Source organism: Rhinolophus ferrumequinum, chromosome 7, assembly GCF_004115265.2.
Source record: "Rhinolophus ferrumequinum isolate MPI-CBG mRhiFer1 chromosome 7, mRhiFer1_v1.p, whole genome shotgun sequence".
Lineage (NCBI taxonomy): Eukaryota > Metazoa > Chordata > Mammalia > Chiroptera > Rhinolophidae > Rhinolophus > Rhinolophus ferrumequinum.
Window position 1 is genome coordinate 92,509,316 of NC_046290.1, and position 18,567 is coordinate 92,527,882.

An 18,567-nucleotide genomic window follows, 5' to 3' on the forward strand; every position below is an offset into this window, starting at 1 on the left:
GGGCTGAAGGGTTCAAGTGGCCACATTGTCAGGAGTTGCCTGTAATTCCTGGTTTCAGGTTTCAGGTTTCAGGTTTGTGTTTCCACCCAGAGAGCAGGAGGCCAGTTTCCCCCTTCTCTCCTCCCCCTTCACTGCACTAGCACAGGACTAGGCATGCAGCCCGGATCCTCAAGGACATTTCTTTTGAAGGAGACACTGCAGCCTTTCCGTGGCGTATTTTCTAGTGTGTCCCAGTTCTCAAATACATAATTCATTCATTCAAGGAAAGATAAGATCAAGACTATTGGAAAAGACTTGGGAATCATCCACTAACAGGAGAGAACTCTGTTCTCTCCTGTTAGTGCAAGGGATGAGATCCCCCAGAGAGAAGAGACCTGAGGACATGACAGAACCTTTCGGGGAACCAACATCTGGGAAGTGGGCAGGAGGGAGGGAGACGGCAGAGGCTGTCAGAGGGCCAGAAGGAAGAGGGAACTCAGAGCACTGCATCTCGGAAGCCAGGGGGAAAGTAGGTTTCCAGAAGGGAAAGCACAATGGTGGCAGCTGCCAGAGAAGTTAGGCCTGCAGAAAAGCATGGGCCATGGTAAGTGGGACTCGGGTGGTCACAGCCGGTCACGGGAGTCATGCGGCAGGAGCCTCATGTCCATGGTTTAAGGAAGTGGAGACAATGCATGCCGCACAGGCTACAGAAATTTGGTGGAGAAAGGAGAGAAAAAACGTGGGCTGGTAGCCAGAGGAGAAAGCAGAGTTGAGGAAGGACAGGAATTAGTTTAGGAGGAAGGAGCCGGGGGAGGGAAGAAGGACAGGCCTGAGCTGGAAAGGCCGAGAGAAGGTGGCAGGTAGAGTTCAGAGGAGGCGGCACAGTTCAGAAAGCCAGGCACAGTTCAGAAAGCCAGGACGTTTGGGTTTGGGGGTGGTGCAGGCAGCAGTGGGAGGATCTGGTTGTCAAGATTTTTGAGAAAGAAAGAGAAGGGCCGGCCTTGCTTGCAGGGAACTGGCCGGCATCACTACGGGGGGTGGGGTGAGGGTGGGGGGAGAGGCACAGGAGTTGCTGGAGGGTGCTCTGAGTTCCAGGAGGCTGGAGAGAAGGAGTTGGCGGAGGGGTCAGCTTTCCCACCAGAGGGGAGGAAAGGGAGGCCAGCTGAGCTTGGCTCTCCCAGGTCACCCATGAGCCTCCTACAAGCCTGGGGCTGCTCTGACTCTGCTTTTGCTCCTGTCCAAGCCAGAGAGGGGAGGTTTAAGTGGGATAAGGTGGGGAATCCCCCACTTCTGGAGCCCCTAACAGTCCGGATGGTCTGCAGAAAGGGCTTTCCCACCTGCTGCCCATTGCAGTCCATTATTCTCAAAGTGCTGTTTGCTCTCAAGACAACGACAATGGAAAAAAGTCTCTCAGAAAGTGCTGCTGTCATTTGATTTTTGTGCGAGTAAAGGTGACAGGGATTTAGGGCCTCAGCAAGATGCCCCCTGCCCACACAGGTCCTACTCGGGAAGAAATGACCAGTAGTGATTTTTACCCCAGCCTCTCACTCAGCTTCAGTTATACTTCCACCCAGAGGAGCAGGGGACAAAGCCAGAAGTGGGTGGGGACACCGAGGCTTAGCAAGGGGAACATTGATGATCAGAGGGGATTCAATGACACTCCCTCGGTGCTCACTGCCTGCCGGGTGTCCGGCCATCCAGACAGGCCTGCACACTTCTGGGACAGGCTGCCCCACCCTCCTATGGAAGCCTGCTCTGTTTTGTATGGTTTTGAGTGGTTCCCAGTTTTTCTCTAATCCAAGACAATGTCGAGCTCCCTATAACTTCTCTGTTTGATCCAAAGTCCACCTGGGTGCTCCTCTTGTCCTGTGACAGGAGCAGAGAGGTGACCTCTCTTTTCCTCACAAGACTTTGGCCATGCTAGCAATGGCATTTGCTGTGTTGGTTCTTACTTTCCACGGATCGCATTTACTCTGGAGCCCATTGTATGGGTAGGAAGAGTGGGGCAGAGGGATGAGTTTGGGTGTCCCACTGTCAGCCAGTGACAGTGCTGGGGTCATAACATTTCTCGTTTCCTGATGTGCAGCCCAGACTTCCCTGAGCTGAGATCTGGGCTGCCTCCCCCACTGCTGGGCCATACAAAGGACCCGGGGTGGCAGGGGCAGGTCCTTGGTGACACCCCGGTGCTCAGCAGCCCCTGCCTTGTGCCTAGGCCAGGCTGGAACTTCCAGTAGACAGGGTACGTGCCTCTCTCCTCCTCTTCCTTGCCCCTCTGGCACCCAAATGCTGCCTGAGCCTGTACCCGCCCCTCCCCTGCCCCCACACGGGCAGCACTCACATGTGGCCTCCAGGCCGGTCCTCCCTGGTAAGCATTCCCTCCTTCTCCATCAGCATCTGCCGGAAAGTCCTGACCTTCTGCCGGGTCTCCTCCTCAGAGTACCTGCAGGGGTGCAGGAAGGGTGAGGGCTGTTCTCAGTTCCCTTCCCACCTGTCCCCCCAGCCCGTCCCCCAGACCTCAGTCACAAGTGCACTTTCCAGCACCACCAAGCAAGGCTGTCAGTGCTGGGGAAGCTCAAGCCCTGTCCACTTTGTACCAAAGCAGCCAGCCAACCAACTGCACAAACAACCAGCCAGACAAATCTGTAAACTAAAGACAGAGCTGTTCCCAGATGTGGGGGGACCGACTAAGGGAGGCTGTGCCTCTCCTCCTGCCCCGCCTCTACCAGCAGCGCAGGTCTGCCCCACATCCAGGCTCTCTGGACACATTTTAGGAGAGAAGTGAGAATCCATGGCTTTTTCTCCTTTCCTGGCCTCAAGGACATCTGATACTCACAACAGCCTTGGGAGGTCCTCAGAGCGTCCGTCCCCTCTGCAAGACCAAGGCTGCCAAGTGGCTTGCTGGGGATCCCAAAGCTAGATCCATTGTTTCCCTCTGCTGCTTAGGGGCATAGGAGTGGGTGAAATCTGGGCCTTGAATAGAAGCTCCTCACTTCTCTACTCCCCTCTCCCTCTCTCCTGGACCCAGGTCTCAGGCTAAGGATCAAAGTCTGGAATTTTCCACACCTTGTCCCTGCTCCCACACCTTGGGGTCAGCTGTCATCCTGTCACTGCACCACTCTGATAGCCACTGCCCGGGCTTCCCTGCTCCTCTGGCGTTTCTCCCTCCAGCTTGTGTCCACGCTGCCCCGGCACGGTGGTGCTGGTTTTTGCTCACTCAGCCCCTTGCCCTGTGCCCAACATGCAGCAGGTGTCCAGTGGCTTCTGCTAAATAAATCTTGGGGTCCCGGGTCCCCACCCTTTCTCCTTTCTGTGCTGCAGGTCATGGTTCTGGACAGAAAACATGGTGGCAAATAGGAATAGGGTCCTGTCTTGTTTCTGTCATCTGCTCACCATCCACTCTCTGTCCACACAGCAGGTCCAGCCTTCCCCACTCAGCCTTTCTATGAAAATGGTACGTTGTTCCCTCTCAGGGACCCCCTATTTTTTCTCCTTCCTTGTCTCCTTAATCCTTTCCTTCCCTCCTTCAACAAACATTTGTGGATTGACCCTGACTCTTTAGAGAGCAATTTGGCAATTCTTTTCAAAAGCCTTAAATAATAAAGACAACCTTTGACTCATAAATTAACTTCCAGGTTTACTTGGAGGAAATAATCGTGGCTAAGCACAAAGACGTGACTCACGGGATGTTTACAGCAGCATGGATATCCCCTGACCAGGTTAGGTGCTGATGTTTATGTTTCCATAGCAACCTCTACCTCCTGGATCCTGGCAGGTGGTTCATTTGCTACTCATTGTCTGTTGACTTCTTTGTATTCTGCACTGGCCTGAGAGTTCCCTGAGGGCAAGGACCTTGTCTATCTGGATTGCCATTGTGTCCCCAGCACCTGACACCTTGCCTGGCCACATGTGGCACCCCAAATTTTTGATAAATGAGTGACTGGTGATGGAGAGGCATCGAAGAGTTTGAAGGTTGGACTTTCATTTTGGAAAGATGGCTTTGGTGCCTGTGTGGCTGAAGTAGAGGGACCTGGAGGCAGGGAGGCTGACACTGGGCTACTGCAGGGGTCCCGCAGGAGACGGTGAGGTCAGAGCTAGAGAGCGGGCCTGAGGATGGAGGGGAAGAAGTGGAAAAACACTGTCTAGGTGGGAGGATGGCTGGGCCTTGGGAAATGACTGAACATGGGGGGATTCGATGAGGAGCACAGCTTCTTAACCAGGTGTCCCCTGGCCCCCAGCTACAGTCTGACCCTCTGCAGGTTCAGGCACCTGTGTGGCCCACCACAGGGAGATTGAATCCCGCCTGGCAGGGGGAGAGGCCAATCTCTTCCAACCGTCCGCCCTACAGCAGTGGGTGTGCGTGGGGGTGCTCAGGCGGCACTGTGCTGACACCTCTAGCCCAATTCACCAAGCTCTGCGCCCCGGCTCACGGTGTCCACCTCAGCCCCTGTTTAGCATATGGCTGGAGGGTCCCTGGTCTTGTGCATTGGGCAGTACAGAGCCTTTGGATGGCTGGGCTGGGCTGGCCTGGTGCCCAGGAAGGAGGGGTGGTGGCTTCTTGGAGCAGTGTAGGCACAGAGGAGCTGCTCCCATCTCAACGTCTCTTCAGGAGACCAGCTTGTCATTGTCACCAACACAGAGACAAATAGCACAGGCCCTTTAACACAGCTCAACTCCCAATTCATAGAACCCTGGGAGGGAGACACAGGTTGGCTGGACAATTGGCATGGGGCCCTGCACCTGGTGGGGGTGGAGAGGAGATGGCCCAAGAGCGAGGCAGGGCCACAGCCCCTGTTGGATGGGAGAGGCTTCAGGCCAGGGGCCAAGTCCATGCCTGAGGGTCTGTGGAGCGTGTGAGGCTGCGAGATGGGTGTCATTAAGATCTGGAGCAGGAGGACCGGCCCCGCTGGCTCAGGCGGTTGGAGCTCCATGCTCCTAATGTCAAAGGCTGCCAGTTCAATTCCCATGTGGGCCAGTGGGCTCTCAACCACAAGGTTGCTGGTTCGACTCCTCGACGCCCACAAGGGATGGTGGGCTGTGCCCCCTCAACTAACAGCGGCAACTAGACCTGGAACTGAGCTGCGCCCTCCACAACTAAGATTGAAAGGACAACAACTTGACTTGGAAAAGTCCCGGAAGTACACACTGTTCCCCAACAAAGTCCTGTTCCCCTTCCCCAATAAAATCTTAAAAAAAAAAAAAAAAGGTCTGGAGCAGGGACTTGGAGCTCATTCCAGAGCTGGCGGATTGAAGGCAAGTGGACTAACTCCAGCACCTGTTCTTGGAGAGCTGGGGGTGCTGGACTGAACCGAACTGGAGGCTTGGGAAAGATCCCTGTATGCCCCAGGGTTTCTTGCTGGGAGAAGCTGAGGACCCGGGGAAGCCATCTGGTTACAGGGCAAAGAGATCTCAAGTGTGACCGGCACTTCCCAGGCTGCCTCCCCTGATAGCCCTTGAGGTCAACCCTCTGAGCTGAGGCCACAAAGGACAGTGATTAAGAGGTGCGGCAGGAGAGCCAGGCAGCCCTGGTTCTGAGTCCTGACAACCCCCCGCCCCGCACTTTCTTGCTCTGTGACCTTGGACAAGTCCATATACTTCTCTTAGCCTTAGCCCCTCCACCCCCCCGTGAAACAGGATAGTAACCTGCCTTTCAAGGTTGTTATAAGGCTTAAGGTAGATGATGCATATAAAATTCTTTGTGCAGTGCACGGCACATAGTAGGTACTCAATAAATCGTGGTGATTTTGTTCCAGAGTGGTGGGTACAAAGGGTCTAGCCATTCCAGGCTTCCTGCCTTTTTCCACCCCAGACCCCTACCAGGTCAGCGTGGTCCCTGGTCAGGAATCACCTGGGCCTCTTCTCTCTGCTCTCCCAGGAGGCAAAGGCTGGGAGAGCAGAGAGGCTGGTAACCAAGCCATCCACTCCCTGTGGAAATGGCAGCATCTGCCAACCTAAGGCCGTACAGGAGGCCTGGCTGGCATTGGCCAAAGCCTCAGACGAAAACTCCAGGGCTTGGACAGGGGAGGGGACATGATGTCTCAGCCAGTGTGGCTTCCTCGTCCCCACTCTGCTCTATGGGAAGGACATGCTAAAGTGGTTGCCACGTTGAGGACTTCCTGGGTTGCCCTCTGGGTCTGGGGTGGGGTGAGGGGACACTGCATTTTCAAAGAGGTCCCCACAGTGGAAAATGTTTCATTCTGCCTGTTCATCTTGCCAGGTCTCCTAGATAATCCTTTCCTTGGTTGTTAATTTGATTTTCACTGCAGCTCTGGGGGGTGGGGGCAGCCTCACTCTTCCCATTTTACAGATGAGGAAACAGAATGGGGAAGGGAGGAGTAAAACTCCAAGCCCAGCTGGGGGCAGAGCCGGCTCTGTCCACCTTCCCCCCCCACCCGCCCCCCACCACATCCTCACAAGATGGGGCCTGGGTAGGGTGGGTGGGGGGATGTTGTGGCTGGGGTGGGAGTCACATTGCTCAGGCTGGGGGCTCTGTCCCCACCCCCAGGGTGATTGCAGTCTACATGCAGAGGCTGCCCTGGAAGGTGATTCCAAATGCAGTATCAATCACTAGTGAATTAGCTGACCATCCATCAATATTAAGGAAAGGATTGCTTTTTAATGGGGCCAAAGAATGTGTGTTCCTGTGACTAGTGGGAATATTTGTCAAATGCATGAAAACCTGGTAAATAAATGCGAATGAACAGTGTTTCTAGAAATGGATATTAATGACTGAATTTGATAACAGGGCAAGGGTCCCTCATGTTTGTGGAGCACTTTCTGGGGACTGGTTGGGGGTGAAGGACCGCCCCCCCCCCCCCCCCCCCCCGTATGTGCCTCAGTCCACAGGACTCTCTGAACAACTCTGGAAGACAGGTATTTCTGTTTTACAGGTGAGTAATGGTGGCTTTTCCAAGGTCACAGACCTGGGCCGGAAACCTGGATTGTTGGGTTTGAGTGGCTGTGCTGTCCACCCACGAGGCTGCCTCTAAGAGGTGGGAGGGAGGGGACGGTGACTGGAGAGCTAGCAGCTGTGGGAGACCCGAGTCTAAGGAGCACCTGTGGTGAGGGCTTGGGCAGGGGTAAGGGGCCCTCACTGAAAATCTGGAGACCTAGTGGGGACTTCCCAGACAGGCACAGGTCCTTGAGGGACGGGGACTGACACCAAGGACATGGCAGAATGCCATCCCTGTCTACCTTAGGCTGCCCTCACCTGGTACCGACCCTCCCATGTGCAGTGAGGGGCTGGACCAGGAGTAGATTCAGCCAGGGGAAGAAGGCCTGGGGAGGGAGAGGAGCTCCAGGAGGGAGGGGCCTTGGGGTTCCCTGAAAGGATGGTGCTCTGGAGGGGGAGGGCTTTCAGAATGGAAGAGGAGGGGGCTTAGTGAGGGGAGAGGGGCTCAGGAAGGGACTGGAGCTCTTCCCTCCTTCCTCGGTCCCAGCCATCCCTCCGGTTTCCTCACCTCCTCCGGGCACATACTCCCTTCCCTCCTGGAGTCACCCACCTCAGCAGGATTTGCAGATTTAATTAAGGTCCTGGGGCTCTCTCTGCAGAAGGATTCTCCGTCCCACTCCCTACTCAACCCTGCCCTGGGGATCTCATTTCCTCTGCCCACATCTACAGCTCATCAAACCTGTTTTCAGCACCAGCTGGAGGCCTCCTTTTCCTCTGTTTTCATCAGCCTTCCATCCATCCATCCATCCCTTTCTGCAGAGACCCTCCTTTCCCCAACCTGGTCCCCAGCTGGAGGTGACACCAAGTCCCTGTGCCTTTCCCCCCCCTTATAAACACCACAGGTTGCTCTGCCCAGGCCCAGCCTTGGCCCGCCTTCCTGATGACCTTCCACTGGTCACTGCCTCTGCCTGAGCTTCAGTGTCTTCCTGGGTTCACGGGGACAGTGAGCCATGTCTTGGTTGCCTCTTGGGAAGTCCAAGAAACCTGGTTACACAGACAAAAGTGTGCTTTGGAAGGACTGCTCTGCGCAGGCTGTCTGCCCCCATCGGGCTCCAGGCCCAATTCCATGCACTGGCGTTCTGGTTTCTCAGCTCACTAACAGTGTATGTCTGATGGACAGGTCCTGCTCCCAACTTTGACTCCCTCCACAGCCAGTGCTCTTGTTTCAAAGTACTCAGGGCAGATGTATAAGGGAGCCTCGGGACCACCCGCTTTATTGCAGCTACACAAACACGTAGGCTTTGTTTTCTATTTCTTTGCCTCCAGCTCCATGGGTGAGGGCTATCCCATCTCCACTCGTCTTTGGAGGGAGGTCACTCACAACCCCTCCTTTTTTCAGCCCGACAAACTCCTACTCATCCTTCAAGGCCCATTCAAATGTTTTCTCCTCCCAGAATCTCTCCTCTGAACTCCTGAAGCACTTGGCCCTCTCCAGTCCTGTCCTATAACCATGAGTGTAATCTGTTTTGTGGTAGAGTTGGTTGTTAACATGCTTGTTTCCTTTCTGAGAGGGGGAGGGACTGAGAGGAAGTGACTCCAGTCCAGCTCTGGGTCCCAGCATTGCCCAGCGGCTCCCTGCCTGACACACTTGTGTGCCCCTGTGACTGGTTTTGAACTAGAGAGGGTGAAACCTAAGCTTATGGATGTGGCAGCCCTCACACATAGTAAGGGCCCATTGTGCTTTCTTGTCTGGCTGCAGCACCTGCTTGGTAGAGTCTAGGCAGCTCCATCTACCCATTTTATAGAAGGGGAGACTGAGTCCTTGAGTTGTCATTGATGTTTACACAGCTCTCACCCCCACTAGACTGAATGTTTCTGGAGGCATGAATTGTGTCTCCTTGGCTTTTGCGAATCTGAGCCCAGTTCAGAGCCTGCCGTAGATTACTCGTTCAAGACAGTTTATTGGTTGAATAAACTAATGAATGAAAGTTCGGCTGGGCTTGCAATGGTTCCACCACGACTGGTTCAGACTCTGTCCCCTTGCCTGACTTGGCTCCAGGGTCCTGACGCTTGTCCGGCTCCGCCCTCCGCCCCGCCCCGCCCCGCCCCCTTTGGCCACGCCCCTCTCTGCCTCGCGGCTCGCTCACCCCTGCTCCTCCATCATCTCCTGCAGTTCCATGCACTTGAGCTCCACGCGCCGCTTGCGCTCATGGTCCAGGATCTCGCGGTGCGCGCGCTTCACCAGGCCAGGCTCCGCGGCGCGCAGCTCCTCTTCCGCCCGCGGCCAGTTCGCGGAGGAGGCGCCGGGCTGCGGGAAGCCGTTTGCAGCGTCGGGCGGGGACGGCATGCTGGCCGCCCCGTTGTTAACGGTGGAGGACATAGCTGTGGACGACATAGCGGCTGGCCTCAGAGCCGCTGGTCTCGGCCCTGCAGGACAGACACAGAAACAGGCGGGGTGGTCACTTCTCGGCCACCTGCTAAGCTCTTCTCTGAGCAGGTTAATCCTGGAGATTTAAAGGTCCACTCAGGGCTCTAATCCACTTACCCTCAGGCTGCGGAGGGGCGTGGATTCCAGGTTTGCACCTTTGGGTCACTCTTCAGGGCATGAGAGGGTATTGGATCCTGGGCTTTACCCATCTGTAAGATGGGTGGATGCAGGCCCGACTAGCTGGCCTCTAAGGGCCCTTGGCTTGGAATGGAGTCATCTCCAAGGACCTACTAACCACCTAGGGCAACCTTCTCTGCCTTGTACCAATGCCTGGGCCTGATGGCCTAGCCCCTGCCTGCACACCTGCTTGCAACTCCTCAGGCAACCAAATTGGTCCCTGGGAAAATTTGTTAGTTTTATTGTTGTTTTTCCTTCAGGCTCAGTTTAAATCCTTCCTCCCCCAAACACTCATTGTCCTGGCTCTGGCCTGTGGGATCACAGACCATATGTGCTCCCACCTTCCAGTCTGCTCCAGATGGGAACGTGGAGCTTTCTCCAGGCTCAGGGGCATTCCCACCACAGATGCAGTTTTCAGTTCCCACTTTGATCTGGCCAACTTCTCCAAAGCCAACAGACCAGGTGGGGGTCAGATCCAGATTGCAGCCCACAGGATTGTCCCCTCCTTTGTTCTAGAAACACTGCTTCTGAGGATGTGACCAAATGTGGCACTGACATTAGCTTTCCAGGCAGCCACATCCTTCTACAGGCTCAGGGTGATGACATGGGAGTCAGCATGACTTGGGGGGCCTGGTTCCACGCTAGGCCCAAAGTAGAGCATGCACACGCACGTCCGTGGGCACACACACGTGTGCACACAAACACATATACCAAGGACCTATCTTAACAGAGGAAGGCACCTCCTGAGCTATTTCCATTTCTTTTCTCCAAAGCTCTGCTAGTTGCTAAGCAACAAGGGAGGCCTCCTTCTCAGGGAGTGGGATGGGAAGGAGGGAAGAGGTAGAGGGAGGCGGGGAGAGGAGGAGGGATTAGGCATGTCTGGACATCCTGGATGGACCTTCCCTGCAGCACAATCCCCAACACACTCCGTTCACTGGCCTCAGCGTGATGGGGGTGGGGGGCATTCAGAGCCACAGAGACTGGAAGGCAGAGAAGAGAAAGGGGGACTGTGAGGGACAAGAGGCTTTGAAGGGGACAGAATGACAATGGTGATGAGAACCTTTAAGCGCCTTTATGTGGCCATCCCCTGAAGTCTCAAGTCCCTGGGTTCTAGGCCAGGCTCCTCCACTCCTTGCCATGTGACGGAGAAATCACTGCCCCCCTGAACCTCTGATTCCCAGCTGTGTTTGGAGCAGCATCCCTACTCCCAGGAGGGAGGGCTCTGGGGGATTTACAGACCAAAGCTGTTTTTAACCTCTCTCCACCCCTAAACCCTGCAGGCTTCCTGCCCAGCTCTGCACCCCAGCTCCACCAGGGGTTCACCTGGGGTACCCTATAAGCATCACCTACTCACCCAGCCCCCACACAGAGCTCTGGGAACGTGTTCCCCATCTGCCTTAGCCATGGTGCTTGGCTCAGGGGTGACCCCTCCACATGTTAGTCACCTTAGCCAGGGACGTGTATGGAGCTCAGAGACCCCACATTGCCCTGACCCACTGCAGGTCACCTGTCATCAAGCTTGGTTTCTCATCCCCTCTTCTCAGCATCGCTCATATTTATCCACTTTCTCCCCTGCCATGACCACCTCACCCCAAGCCCCTCACTGGTCCACGCCAGCCTCAGTGTCCTGCCTGGTCCCCTGCCCTCTCTGTCCATGCTGCATCGGCCACCTGGGAGACTTGGTCGAGGAGACATCAGACAGTGTCATGCTCTGACTAACAGCCTCTAGTGGCTTCCTGTCACCTTGGCTTAAAGTTATGATGCGGCCTGCCTTTTGGTCTAGCTGGAACCCTCTGCCCTCCCAACAGATTCTCCATCTCTCCTGCCTCTGGGCTTTTCCACTTGCCTCTCCCTTTCCCCGAGTCACTCTTCTCCTGACTCCTACACGTCCTCAAAGTCACTGCTCGTAGACATCACCAGCTTCTGGAAGCCTCCCCTTAGCCTTCTGACTGGTGCTGCCTTCCCAGAGCTCTTGCCACTCACTATTGTCATGGTGGGCTCACAGGTCTGGCTCCCCCTGGGCTGAGGGCAGTTTAGCTTTCAGCTCGTAGTGCCAGCCAAGTGCGTCAGCAGGTGGAGCTCAGTGCGCATGGGTGGAACAAATAGCAATTACAGTGGTAGGTGGGATGAGAACTACCTGGCACGGTCCTCAATACAGCCCTCAAGACCCCTTCATGTTTTGCCTTATGCTATCTTACAGCTTCCTCCCTTGCTACACCTCATCCTGCAATCAATGCCCAGCCTCAGCCCTGGTCATCTGCCCCCGAACAAGCACTCTCACTCCTTTGTGCCTTTGCTCATGCGGTTCCCCTGTGCAGGAATACCTACTCCCCTCTTTCCCACCTGGGGAACTTCTACTCATCCTTCAGGACTCAGCTCAAATGTCATTGCCCCTGGGAAGCCTTTCGTACTTCTGAGGAAGGATGAGTCATTCCTTCCTTGACTCCCACGGCTTTTGTCCTTACCTCTTTATCTTTAGATACTGAGGTTCAACTTGTTGTTTGCATCTGAACCCTGTTCTAGACTGTGAGCCCTTTGAGGAGAGGAGACCATGCCTTTGTTCTGGCTCCTCAGAGCTCCCCGGCACCTGGCAATGCAGGAGGCACACTGAGGGTGTGGGGAGAACGTGCTCGGGCCCAGCGAGAGCTGAGAGCCGTGGAGGAGCCAGATTCAGAGCTGCTCTCTCTGCAGGCTTCTGCTCTGACGTGAGGCTCCTCAGCCTAGAATTGGCCCAAACTCCTTGAGGACAAGGAGGGAGGAGAAGCTGATGGAGACAGTTCTGGACACACTCAGATCTCCAGACCCCAAGAAATTCTATCCCCAGCACTAGAGAATGCCAGGGTGAGATTGCTAGGCTGCTGAGGGCAATCCTCAGGAATGACTGAGAAGGAAAGGAGAGGAGTGTGGAAGCACAGGGGCAGGTGCAGTCTGCATTTTCACTAGGACAGATGGCAGATTCTACCAACTCCACCTGGTCAGTTGCAGGGTGCCAGGCAGGAGTCTCAGGCAGGTTATTGAGAGGATGACCCTTGAACCTCTTGAAGAGGGACCAGAGGTCATTGAACACGAAGCCACTGCTTTCCGAGTCTTTACTGGGTTGCTGGCCCAGTAAACCAGGGAGTTACTGCAGGCTCAGGGTTTCTCTGTGAGGCATCTGATATAATCTTTTATGGAATCCTGTGAGATTTCCTAGGGAGCGAGACATTGTGCTGGTGGGGACTAATATTCTGCCCTGTTGCAATTGGTGGCTGGATTAACCTGTGCTCCAGGGAGCTAATTAATAGATCAGTGTCACATTAGATGGAGGTTTTTACTAGAGGACCATAGGGCTCTGTCCTTACCACTGGTCCAAGATGTTCACCACTGACTGGATGGAACTGTGACAACCTGCTGATCAGATTTACTGAGGACACCACCTGGGAAGGCTCAGACATTCCGAGTCAGAATCTAAAAGGACTCCACAGACTGGGAAGATAGAAGGAACCTGAGAAGGTGAAACAGGATAGCGAGAAATGCCACATTCTGAAGCTGGGTCCCAAACTCACTTTCTCAGGGGAGTGGGGTAGGCAGAGCTTAGGATCAGCACCGTTAGGAAGGAGTTCGGGGTTCGCAATGGTCACAGACGCAGTCTGGGTCAATATCATGACGTGGCTGCCCAGAGTGCATATTCTCTTATGCTATGTCAACACAAACATGACGCTCAGAAGGGGGAGGTGATGAGAATATACAGGCCAGCAGACTCATTATCTTCAAGTATTTGAAGGATGTTAGAGGACATAGGCCAAACCTGGCTGAATCTGCCAGGAGGCTGGGGAGAAGGAGGTCGGCTTGCCAGATTGGGCAAATAAAAATACAGGATGTGCAGTTAAATTCAATTTGAATTTCATGAATTTTATATTTGGGACATACTTATCTTAAAAAAGTTATTCGCTGCTTATCTGAAATTCAAATGGAATTGTATTTTATACGTCACTACTACCTGGGACCCAACCTAGACCTACTGAATCAAAATCTTAGAGGTGATATCGTCAGTGTCCAGCAGATGGTTCGGATACGGATGCCCTGGGGACCAGCAATTGGGAGCCCTGTCAGAGCAGCGGTTCTCAAATTTTATCGGGCCTCAGCGTTACCTGGAGAACTCCTTACAACACAGATAGGTGGGCCCTATGCCCAGAGTTTCTGAGTCACTAGATCTGGGGTGGCGCCTGAGAATCTGCATTTCTGACAAGTTCCCAAGCACTGTCCTTGGACCACATTGAGAGGCCCTCGCCCATCTGTCTGTCCCACTGTCAGTCTGTCCCCTTCAGAGCCTCACCCACTGCTGGCCTTTGTTCTAGAAGACAAAGCCAGAACTCCTGCAGGGAAGTCATCTAGAGTGGACTTCCGCTAAGTGCAAGACAGAATTACTTCTCTCTAACATTTAAAACTTAAACGAACAAGCAAACAAACACTAAGCAGTTCAGTTCATCCCAGGATGAGCGAGTTCTCCATTATAGGAACTGTTCAAACAGGAGATAGATACTATATTCACCCAGCAAACCGTCACGCAACATCCACCCAGATCCTACCCTATGAAAGGCTGGGGATTAGAGATGAACAAGGTCCCTTCCTGGCCTTCTGGGAACTCACAGGCTGGTTTGGGAAATTCACAGGTTTGAGTGTAGTGTGATAAAACAGAACTTGAGGAGTGTCTGCCGCTCTGCCTGGGTGGTCACGGGCTGGCTTCCCGGAGAGGGTGGTGAGGAACTGGAGGCAGGGACACCAGAGCCGGTGAGGCCTGAACCAGAGTCAAGAAATGTGACTGGATGTGATGGATGTGGGGTGGGGACAGGCATCCTGGATGACACTGACTTTGGTGACCAGGTGGATGGTAGCCATTTACCGTGATGGGAACATGGAGGGCAGATTGAGAGGCTTGTGGGATCAGGCAGGCAGATATGGAGTCTAGAGTCCTAATCCTGACCCTGACCCTAACTTGCTAAGGTCCTTGGGAATATTGACACTGAGTCTCTTTGGAGACAGAGCAGCCAATGGGAAGTCTTTTCTCTACCACTAATTGGCTGTGAGACCCTGAGCAAGTCTCTCCCCTTCTCTGGACCCCGTTTCCCCACTGGACGATGCATGGGGTGGGGGCTGGCCTCAGAGACATCACAGGTCCTTTCCTGCTCTGGAAATCTAGATGATACTGACTACGTATGTATACTGCCAAGCTTTCAGCCCACCCCCTACCCGCTGATGGAGCCAGGGACCAGAGCCACAGCAGCTACCCCCAGAGCTCAGCACTGGGTCAGGTCTCCAGGGCAAGTCCAGATGCTGGGCCAGATTAAGTCATGAAAAAAAGCCAGACACCTGATTTCCAAGCCTCATGGATGAGTCCGTAGGCTTTCCTCCTACTCCCAAACCCAAGCCTGGGTCGCCTGAGCAGGCCTGGACGAGGACAGGATGGAGCAGTGTGGCTGCTGGTACCTGCAAGTCCAGCCCTGCTGGGAGAGATTAATTGAAGGTGAAACATCCCATCTGTACTGCAGGGACCAGTCTGGTGACAGGCACAGAGGCCTCCAGCTAATGAGATCATCACTCACCCTGGGGCTCAGAGGGGTAGGACATTCAGGTCACTAGTGACCTGGCCAGGTCTGGGGAGAGGGGGCAGGGGACTACATATGTATTTGAGGGGCAGACTGGGCCCTGCCCTGGGAAACCTGGTTTGAGGGGGAGACTATGCTCTTTTGAAGGGCTTGAAGGGTTTGCAGGGTTATGCTCTTAGGGAACTCGTAAACTGAATGAACTTGGTCATGCGAGTTAAACTCTGTGCCTCAGTTTCCTTGCCTGTAAAATGGAACTGCTAATAGCACCCTGCCCGTAGGTTTGTTGTAAAGGACGAATACATGCAAAATGCTACCTCAGTGCCTAGTGTGCCACGAATGTCTCAGAAACGGTATTGGTGTCATTATTATTATTTGTCAGTGCTGGCTGCACTGGACGTGGTGGGTGCGAGGAGCTTCTAGACTTCCAGGGAAGACATTCAGGAGTCTGAGAGCGTGGGTCTGGCCCTCAGGATGCAGAGATCTGGGCCTGATTTGGGAGTTGTCATTGCATCGCTGAGAGACTAAAACTGGAGCGTGAGCAAGGTCGTTGATCTTGGAGGAAGAAGGAGAGAACGGACTGGGGTGGGTGCCATTCGGAGGAGCCGGCTGGGACAACCTGGCCCACTTTCCCCTTACCCACTGCTGGCCTCAGCCAAGTCCTGCCCTCCCCATCTCACTCCCACCCATGGCACCAACCCAGGGGTGCCTTTGCTCCTGGAGCTCAGATGCCTCTCACCAGGGAGCAGCACCCCTCCCCTGACGGCCCCTTTCTCTGCCCTCACCTGCCAGAGACACACCTCCCCAGTGATAATGCCAGGACTCAAGGCCTCCACACCCTCACATGTACAGGTTCCCACAGCTTCAAGGAAGTTCTCAATCCACAGTTACACGTAATTTAACCACATTCTTGCCACTAAGGTCTTCTGCTGTCTCCCAGGGACCAGGAAAGCAGGGGGGTGGGTGGGATGGAGAAGGAACACTGGATTTGGAGTCAGAGGACTTGAGCTTGAATTCGGCTTCCCCACTTCTGCCTGGGTGATCAGGGAAAGTCATTAAACCTCCTGAGACTCAGTTTTCTCATATGTAAAATGGAGACAATGCTTCCTAACTCAGAGCTTGGTGGGATCACTCATTTTTTCAGTGACAAGCTTATGATGAAGACAGATCCTAATTACGTCATCTTTCTGCACCCCAACCCAGTACTGGGGGAACAAAAAAGAGGCCAGAGAAGGTCTACTTGGGCTGGGATGGTCAGGGAAGGCTTCACAAAGGCAACGGTGTTTGAATTGGCCCTTTGGGAGATGAGCCTGCTCCAGAGAGGGAAGGGGGAGTCCGGGCGGGTGACACACAGGCTGAGGGCAAGGGTGAGCAGGCCGGCAGGGTGCAGGGAGCAGGGACTGAGAGGTCCAGGGTGGAGTGTGATCACGGTGGGGAGCCACATTCCTATGAGGTGGGGCCTGCAAACCCAGTGTGAGCTCTGCCAGAGAAAAGCCCAGTGCGGGAGAGAGGTTGGGGAGAGAGATGCCTCCTGAGTTTCTGGAGGAAACAAATTCTTTGTAACTGTCAGAAACGTGATGGAACTGACAAACACACATGAAACCAGGTACTGAGGCTGTGAAACTAAGTCTGGATCTTTGTAAAAATGAGTGCAACGACAACGGTGTGTTAAGCTATTTTATCAAGCTGGGAAAGAAAACCCATCTCCATCGCGTCCAAGGAAGCTTGATGTACCCCCACCCCACCGCAATCCCTGCACTGAAGCCAGGCTGTACCCATGACACAGACATGTCTCCTGGAGCACTGAAGGAGGGGGCTCTCCTGTCAACCCCTCCCTTCCCTGTGAAGACCCTTCTCCAGACCTCCAGCCCGTGAGCCACTCCAGCCGAGTGGCTATAACACACCGGAAGCCCTCTCGCGCTCCCTGCCCAAGAGGGTGGGGCTGAGGGGTAAGGGTCACAGGGCTGGGAGACAGCCCCTCAGCTCTAGGGGTGAGTCACGTGCTCATGTCACAGCTATTCAGCAGGTGGCCGCTCAGGGGCCCACCAGAGGCTAAAAGAGAGATGGAGAGATTAGGGGGAGAGCAGTGATACCTGAAATGCAGCAAGATAAGTGCTGGGGGTGGGGACACGGTAGAAACTGAGCTGGAGTGTGTGGGGAGTAGCATAGCTGGGAGTTCTTCCTAGAGGAGAGATCTTAAAGCGTAAGTAGGAGCTGGTGGGACAAAAGGGGAGGAAGGACATCCTGGGTAGCGTGTGGGCATGTGGGATGAAAATTTGAAAAGGGAAGAGTGCATGCTTGTGCATCACTGAGCACAGTGGACCGGAAGGGATAGAGGACCTAGGATTATATCCTGCAGGCAATAGGGAGCTAGTGAAGGCTGTTGAGCGGGGGAGGTCATGGTCAGATTTGCATCTTGGAAAGATCTCTCTTGCTGCCTCCTGCTTTCACTTTTGCTGGCCCCTGACCTTTAGAGAGAGGTCTGATCCTAACTCTACATTCACCTAAACCACATAAAGCAACACAGATGTGTGCAGATCAGCAAGTGGCAGAAGAGCCAGCCTGGGTTCAAATCACTTACTATGTGCCCTAAAGTGACTTCACCTCTGTGCTCAGTTTTCTGATTTATAAAATGGTGTTAATACAAGTAATCCCTTTAAGGTTGAAGGAATTAATCTTTTAGTTACGGGTACTTACTAAGTTACCTGTGTAAGTGTTAATTGCTAGGGTTACCCATAAACGACGCCAAGCAGTCTAAACGACTAAGGCACGAGTTCACCAGTGAGACATATAGATCAGTATAAATTAGAACAGATCAGGCAGATAATGTGCCATTCCAAATCACTACCAACTTGTGGAGACTAGTAGGCTAACAAGGACTTTTCACAGATACCAACCCACACGGACTCGCAGAGACCAGTATTTACGTAAGAAAACGCTGCAGGGTGAGGGCTTGGGAGGAAGGCGCCGGCTGGCCAGGGCAGGCCGGCAGTGAGAGGGTTAGTGGACTGAGCTTCCTCCCAACCTCCTTGGAGTCTCTCGGGAGGCTGCGGGAGCTGGCACAGCTGCTTGTTACCTAACCCTCCAGAAGACACTGCAGGGGGAGGGAGAAGTGCTGAAAGCCTTCCTTTCAATTATTCAGCAGCCAGAGCTTCCTGCTGTCCGTGTTGGAGCCAGAGGAAGGCCTTGGCCAGAGCCCCCAGGCTGGGTCTGGCTGGCTTGGTGAAGGTCTGGTTCCAGGACAGGCAGGCGGCCTGTGCCTCAGGGTGCTGGCACCACAGCCTGGGCTTGGGCCACAGCGCCCTTGGTGCCTCTCCTGCCCTCCCTATCCGCCCTGCTCAGGGCCTCGCCGTGCCTGGGCAGGGCTTGCAACTGTCTCTTTCCCTGCAGTCTCTGTGCTATGGAACGGAGGTGCTGGCGCTGACCAAGTTCCCAAAGCCAAGATGGGGTGCCTGGGGCAGGCGAGGGAAGGAGGGCAAGCTCACTGACCACAGGAGAAAGCCCAGGTGGCT

At 54.4% G+C, this 18,567-nt stretch overlaps 1 protein-coding gene across 2 annotated transcripts in view; it reads right to left on the reverse strand.

The window, feature by feature from the left end:
- The window catches only part of SRRM3 (serine/arginine repetitive matrix 3), a 55,348-nt gene that overhangs the window by 25,718 nt on the left and 11,063 nt on the right, over positions 1-18,567 (reverse strand). For both annotated transcript variants that reach the window (XM_033110266.1, XM_033110265.1), the window contains exons 2-3: positions 9,016-9,295; positions 2,318-2,419 (exon numbers count right to left, since the gene is read on the reverse strand). In XM_033110266.1, coding sequence (XP_032966157.1) covers positions 2,318-2,419; positions 9,016-9,263 — 350 coding nt within the window. In that variant the 5' untranslated portion in view covers positions 9,264-9,295. The remainder of the gene's footprint in view (positions 1-2,317; positions 2,420-9,015; positions 9,296-18,567) is intronic.